Source organism: Rhodamnia argentea, chromosome 1 (assembly GCF_020921035.1).
Source record: "Rhodamnia argentea isolate NSW1041297 chromosome 1, ASM2092103v1, whole genome shotgun sequence".
Lineage (NCBI taxonomy): Eukaryota > Viridiplantae > Streptophyta > Magnoliopsida > Myrtales > Myrtaceae > Rhodamnia > Rhodamnia argentea.
Genome location: NC_063150.1, coordinates 13,420,131 through 13,427,970, shown reverse-complemented (window position 1 = coordinate 13,427,970; position 7,840 = coordinate 13,420,131). Strand labels below are relative to the sequence as shown.

General features: G+C 40.0%; 1 protein-coding gene across 1 annotated transcript; it reads left to right on the top strand.

Moving 5' to 3' along the window:
- Nucleotides 1-1,762: 1,762 nt before the first annotated feature.
- On the top strand, nt 1,763-5,441 carry LOC115751333 (polygalacturonase At1g48100). The gene is made up of 8 exons (XM_048276996.1): nt 1,763-2,072; nt 2,381-2,526; nt 2,637-2,810; nt 2,957-2,992; nt 3,074-3,281; nt 4,073-4,154; nt 4,821-4,929; nt 5,037-5,441. Exons 1-8 carry the CDS (start codon nt 1,763-1,765, stop codon nt 5,439-5,441), a joined length of 1,470 nt encoding a protein of 489 aa, XP_048132953.1.
- The last annotated feature ends 2,399 nt before the right edge of the window (nt 5,442-7,840 follow it).

Genomic DNA, 7,840 nt, shown 5'->3' with positions numbered 1-7,840 from the left:
GACCAAAGAAGCACTTGGACGGGTTGGTTTGCGTTGCATAATCAGTGGGGTAAATTCTACTCTGAAGGTTTCCTAAGTCATTTGATGGAGTTACAAAATCTTCGAGTGACTATTGCACATGCCGTTATTAAAGAACATAGTCTTTGACAATAAATTAACAATGTTCGATAGATCGTAATTACCGGCCTTCATCGCCCTCTCCGCTTTTCTCAACTTCTCTTCTCTTTTTCCAGTAATTTGGAAAATGGGCTTCATCAAAAACATGGTCGACAACATTTCAAGATGGGAGCAGTTGGTCGACACGTCAAGAGTTTTTTTAGTTCAGGATTTGAAAATTTTGAATTTTACTGATTACATGTAAACTACTCCGAGCATACGACACATGCATAGGTCCAAGATATGAACTTAACATATTCGTGAAACTTGATGGAGGTTCCATGAACATTTAGATAGCCAGGCCTCTACTGTTATATTCCGAGATACTTAGAAAGTTACATGAATGAGAGGGATTATGAATTATCTATTACATTCTCTGATGAGATGATATGTGTTAAACATGTAATATCTTCCCCAAAAGTAGCAGCAAAAATTTCTAAAAGAAAGGAGAACTCCCCCACTTCCCCAAATAACATACACTAGATTGGATCTTGGGCTATAGCCTAACTACTATGCCTGTGTTTTTTTTAACCTTTAATTAGTATTTGTCGGATCATAAACATGTCTAGGCGTGCCCAGAGCATAAATTAAGTCTATTATCGCTTTAGTATTGTAACTTTTTCTGTTCATATAGTATCATATCTTTCATGCTCTACTTTGACGGTGGTCCTACACTATGGTATTAAAAAATTGCTTACCAACTCAGTGGAAAAACCCATAAGCTTTCTTTTTTTGAAGTCACGAATTTGATTTACATCACGAGCGAATTAATCAAATAGTTCATCCAGTATTGCCTAACTACACAACATATCGCTTGTGAAAAGATTTTTTTACATCTAGCATCTTTGGGGTACTGCAATTATTGGCTAACTAATCTCGCAATTTTCGAGTCGTGACTCAATCCGAATTTTTTTTTTAGTGTTGGTGACACCCTCATGATAAGGCTTGGACAGGATCGCCAGTACTAGTTACCCCTTCTGTCCCTTTTACAAATAAAAAATTCTAAACGATGGCTTTGTTTGTCCAAACCATAGAAAAACACCACCAAATAATCTAGAACATAACCTTAAATCGAATGAGAAATTAACACTACTTGACATTGAATGCATATACTGGTTTTCTGTCTAAAATGGAAGCTGCTAACTTGACAGCCTGACAATATTATCGGTTATTTCTGAGCATACGATCTCTCAATCAATAAATATTTTATGTAAAACATGCGATGATGATGTATGAATTTACGGTTAAGATTGTTCCATTCATAATGATATTATAAGGGAAGCGTTTCCCGACTAAAATTGATGTGGCCGGATGGTCATTACCGATGTATCGTGTCCCCGAGCTATTAAACAAAATTAAAAAAAAATTCGATGTAAATGATTGGGGATAATGGAGCACATATAGATCCAAAAAGATATTAGAAAGAAAATCTAGAAGTGCATATAAGTTCGTGCCCATCTTTCATCTTAGGTACGACTGTAGAAGGGTATCTTCGTAATTTAACACTGGCTTCAACTGTCTATAACTACCTCCTACCACCGTCTCAGAACAGAACATACCTCATACTCCATTCCTTTTCCAGAATCAAACTCAGAGAGGCTGTGGAATGAAGCAATACACCAATACTTCATGTCTCCGACTTGTTCGACCGATAATTATAGCCATTCTAACAATAATGCACATCGCCATCACGCATTGTGCTGGTCAAGTCAAGGCCGAGAGGAGTCACATGATCAAGAAGAGCAAGCGTCACGGCCACAAGCATCATAATGCTCCTGCACCTGCTCCTGCTCCTCAATATGGCGATCATCCAGCTGAGGCAAGCATGTTCAATGTGCTCTCTTTTGGAGCCGAAGGAGATGGAGTCTCCGACGATTCGAAGGTGCGTGTTCGCGTCTTCTTTAGCCTGCTTTTGAGTGCTTGCGCTAAGCAATGGTCGATGTGCATTAGTCACTGGTGGAAAACTTTAGGATAATATCAGTCTGCTATCTCAATTCAATGCTTCAACTAAAACATATGAATCTCCTCATTGTTTAGTCTTCTGATACCTTTACTATACAGGCTCTAACTCGCCTATAATACCTAAAAATTTGCGAAGACATTTTCATTTTCTCGACTGCATGATCGCTTTCTGAGCCGCGATTGGCTCAGTTTACACAGTAAGCTACACCGAAATTCTGAGGGTGACAGATTCTTGACCAATGTCCGAGTCTGAATACTCAAGGCAGTTCAAATGAACAGGCATTCTTGGCGGCATGGAAAGCGGCTTGCAAGGTACCGACGGCCACTTTGGTAATCCCGCAAGGACTCAAGTTCCTGGTCAAGCCCATCTCTTTTAAAGGCCCTTGCATGCCTAATCTTGTTCTTCAGGTTCCCTCATATCACAAACTTTTCTATGTACCCTTTTTAATTTGGAAGAAGTATGTCAGAATCTATTTGTAATCACCATTTTCATGATCGTCATCACCATTTTTTTGCAGATAGATGGAATTGTGCAAGCTCCTCCAAAAGTAGGCTATTGGAAAAAATCCAGCTTATTCCAATGGCTGAATTTCAAATGGGTCCAGAACTTCACAGTCCAAGGCACTGGGACTGTTGATGGTCAAGGGGCCGAGTGGTGGAGTCTCTCCCAGACGCCGCACTACAATGTGCAGGTCGCCATCAATCTTGTTCTCTTCAATGACTACACATGAAATTTATTCCTATGTTCCTAAATTTGATGGAACTTAACAGACTTACAGTTCAGGCAGAAAATGAGCGGGGTGCTAACTGTGCTTCTTGTCTTTCCTTTTTTTCGCAGAGGACATCGAAACACATTCTGGGCATGAAACCGACTGTAAGGATTCTTGCATTCGAACATAGATTAATGCGAATGCTGAGGATGTAGTTGATGGTTCACTTGTTTCTATCCATGCAGGCTTTGCGGTTTTATTCCAGCTATAACGTGACGGTCCGCGGCATCAGCATCGTCAATAGTCCTCTCTGCCATCTGAAGTTCGACAATTCCAGAGGGATCAAGATTAGCAACATAGCCATTTCCTCGCCCGAGGACAGCCCAAACACCGACGGCATTCACCTTCAAAACAGCCAGCACGTAGAAATCGAACACTCTAATATCGGCTGCGGTATGTACGTAACTCCTGGATGAGCGATCCCTCGCTCGCTCTTGATGCAGCACATGTTCGCAGCAACTGTATCTCAGTCAGTAAAAGGTCCCCTGTTTACTTTTCAAAAAGCATCACACTAAGCAGAGAATGGATTTTTTGTTTTTCACTCTCTTGTTCCAGCAAACAGTGGCGTTGTAAGTGCATATTATAGAAAAGTGGGACAGTCTGGAGAGCACTTACCGACACTATTAATACCATGTTCCATTGTCGTCGTAATTAAGAATATCTTCTGTTTTTTTTTTCGGCTGAGATAAAGTAGCACTCGTTTGACGAAAAGTAAGTGCTGAAAGTATAAGTACTAATATTAAGGGTGAAGTGCCTTCAAGCACTGAAAATGAAAGTATAAGTACTAATATTAAGTGTTAAATATTGATTTATCTTCGGAATTGCTAAATATCTGGTACTGAATTATTTCTTTTCTTGTCGAATTTTGAACTATGAATATCATTGGTAAGGCTTAGCATTTTGGCAATGTGGTACGAAAGTTTTTATTTCCTATCCGGATGCATATTAAGTTAATTAAGTAACCACACTCTTACTTAGCAAATCAAGTTTTCTTTTATACTTAATTGAATCTTTTAGGTCAAGTCAAACGTGCTTAATTTTCGTTGACAACTTAAAAACAATCAATTCAGTTGCGTGAAGTTAGAGGTTATCAAAGGCACTCGATGACTTGAGTCTTGAAAATTTTAATCAACACTTAATGGGGTCATCAAACACACCCTTAAGATTGGTTTCTATTCATGCAGGAGATGACTGTGTTTCTGTACAAACAGGCTGCTCTGACGTCTACATCCATCACATTAGTTGCGGTCCTGGACACGGTATAAGGTATAGTGATACATATAGTCTAATGAGAGGGAATATATGTAGGAATACTTAGATATTATTTAGGGTGGGTTGCACTTATGAATCATGTCCCTAGTCGTTTGCCACATAAGTGGGTCTTGGGGCACAAGCTCTTTGCACTTGCTAGTGATACTCCGCCTCTTCAATGTGCGATTTGGCACATGCTATGACCTTTTGCTATCTTATAAGTATGCTAAAAGCCGCACCTTATCCAAACCCCGATCTCCTCGTTGACTAATCCTCGCCTTCACCGGATCAAACCACAACTTTCTTATTGGGTTTTCGACTAGATACTATAGAACAACTTAACTCATTTCACGTGAGCCAAACCCACAAAAAGAATGCTCAAGTGTGACCCCTCAATGTGATGATCATTTGAGAGTGGGCAGCCACTATGAATGAAGCCATAAATTCTCTCCATCTCAGCATTGAAGGTGTCACAAAATATTTGTTTATGGCCTAGATTATTTTTTTAATTCATTGTGAATAATAAGTTTTAATATATGAATCATCTCATTCCCCGTATTGTGATTCACATTACTAAGTTACGGGCTCACATGCATCTGATGCATATAATATTAGTTAACAACTGAATCGTGGTAATGGATTTTAACCACTGAATTATAGCTTTGGATTTATTGGTGGCAGCTTAGGAGGATTAGGGAAAGACAAAACCGTTGCATGCGTCTCCAACATTATCGTAGACAACCTCTCTCTAGAAAATACACTCTACGGTGTAAGAATCAAGACCTGGCAGGTACAAAAGAGAAAATCCTAATTAACCTTATCGTTAATTCATTGTCTAATATCAATTATTCTTACAAAACACTTGCTATAATAACAACCATTTCAAACATAATATAGGGAGGAGTTGGGTCAGTCAAGAACGTATCGTTCTCCAACGTTCAAGTTTCCCACGTGAAGGTCCCGATGATGATCGATCAATACTACTGCGACAAGAAGTTTTGCAAGAACCAGACGGGAGGCGTCACGATTTCCGGGGTCCGATTCGACCAGTTCGTCGGGACTTACGCAGCGCAGCCCCTTCGCATAGCGTGCAGCCACGACGTCCCGTGCACCGAGGTCGATTTGGTGGACATCCGGTTGAAGCCGTCGCCGGGACTCGGCGGTTCCCGGGAGGCCTCGTGTTACAACTCTTATGGGAAAGCGGTGGCTCCTCTTGTTCCTGCTAGCATTGACGATTGCTTGAGAAGTGATGGTGCATCGATCAAGAGAATTGCTAGGTCACACGATGTAGTTTGCTGGTGAACGTGGCAACGTCTTCTAATTTTTAATTGGGGCATCTTGTTTTTTCTTTCTTTTCGCTTCTGCTTCGATTGGTTCTTCCTCTTAGTTATTTTCCTTCCTTTTAAAATGCTTCCATCTGCATCCTTTTCGATGTGGGAAGGCGATGATGTAGATTTTGTGGAATTGGATCTGTAATAATCTTCCACCGCATGCTTCAAGACAGGGAATGTTAGTCTAGAAGTCGATCGAGCTGAATAGAATGTAACGTTCTTATACATTAGTCATTTCGATATTATTCTAGCTAAAGCCGAATCAAAAGATCCTCAAAGCATAGAACCACCTCCACTTTTAGCTAATTAAAACTTACCGGTTGGATTTTTATCTTCATTTGGTTCTTCTTTCTAGGAGGAGTATGTTTAAGGGAGGCAAAATGAAGGGAAAAATAAGCTGTTGGGATTTAAGTGTTCCTAAGTCCAAAGTTGAAGTTTCCTTGGCATGTTCGGGCAACTACTCATGTATTGAGTCTTCTTACCAACTTGTGATTCCATTCCTTTGTTGGGTGCTGTGTGTTTGTTGCATCAAATACAAGTTGTCCTGTCCTCTAGGGGCCATCAAATATCAAACACAAGCCGTCCTCCAGGTTGCATTGAAAGTAGCCGTCCTCTTGGGCGCATGAAATACAAACCATCCTTCCAGGAGTATCTACGGAGGCCGTCCTCTGGGGTGCATCGAATAGAAGTCAACCTCCGAAGCGATTCGAACAATGAATATAAGTCATCCTTTGGAGCATCTCTAATATATGCAATCATGCCAATTCAGTCGTAAACTTTTTAGATTCGTGTCAATTTGGTCAATCCGATCAATTTTAACCGGAAATTGTTGACGAGACCAATTTTTAATATTATTTAATATTTTTTTTCGAATTTATCATTTTTATTTATTTTCTTTCTTCTTCATTTTTTTCTTTTTCTCTTTTTTCTTTTCTTCATTCTCCCCCTCAAGCCAGCTGATGAGCCAGCCGACTAGCCAGAGGCAAGGGCGAGCTTTGCTAGGGGTGGGCGAGGCTCACCCTCGTCGACCGTCACCTCTGGCCGGTCACCAAGCTCGGCAGCCGATTCGACGAAGAAAAAGAAGAAGAAAACAAAAGAAAGAGGAAGAAAAGAAAAGAAAATTAAAAAAAAAAAAAACAAAATTGGTAATGTTAGTGCCTATTGCGTCACTCGGGGCCGGCCACGTCACGTTGGCGATTTCTAGCCAAAATTGACCGTAAGGACTGAATTGGCACAAATGCAAAATATAGTGGATATATGGGTTGCTCATATAATATGACGAGGAACATCACAAGATTCATGAATTGAATGTGTGGATATATATAAAAAATTTTGTAGACGCCCCACAAAGTTTTAACAAACTAGAGTTTGCGCTTAAATTCATTTCCAACCATGTTCTGCTCAGAATACAGTGGATAGAGAGTGTTATACTTCTAAGCGCATCCTGCCTTCGACTATCGGATCAAATCGAACTCGAACAAACCGTACAATGTGGCTAAATCTCGCCCTTCTATGCGATGTTTTGCGACGATTAAATGTTAGATTCATTTGTTTAGCAACCAGACAAAGTGCCTTAAAACTCACAACCAGACTCTAATTGACATGACTGTTTTTATTGCTAGGTAAAGAATAATATAAGATAGGAATATGAGGAAGAAAATTGTATGATTTCTGTGTGCTTCATAATGAAGAGTACATAATGTAGTTATAGACTTTAGTAGGATGATTAAGACATTACAATATCCGTTATTGTTAAATATGTCTCGAATTTTATGTACCCGGTCCGGTTTATCACCCGACCCGACATATTTTTGTGTGGCTCAAAAGTGGAGAAAAAATTGAGATTTAGTTCGTGATGCAGAGAGTTGGGCTAATAGGTCTAACTCGGAGTAAGCGAACAAATCTCTTTTGCGATGCGAGCAGATCTGTATGGGGGTTCGAGGGCAACGCCCCCGAGAAAAAAATTTGGGCTCTATTTTATACTGCGGCTAGGGTTTCTTTTCGATTGATATTGAGGATTTTCCTTGTTTCTTTTCGATTGATATTGAGGATTTTCCTTATGTGAGAGACTTGTGAGCCGTGTGCTTTTGTTCGATCGATAAGACCGACTTCTGTAATCTGTACTCTCTTAGATCACAGTGGAATTTCGTTTTGCCTCACCCGTGGACGTAGATCACCTTGATCGAACCACCTAAATCCTTGTGTTCCGTGTTCGCTTTCGCATTTGTTTCAACAGTTATAATATGCACAATCACAGAGACTATATACACAATCCCAAGAGATATGAAGAACGAAGGGAGACATGAAAAATCTCCCTATATTATGTCTCGAACGATAATCAAGACTATTCATACTGGTAAAACCGAGTTA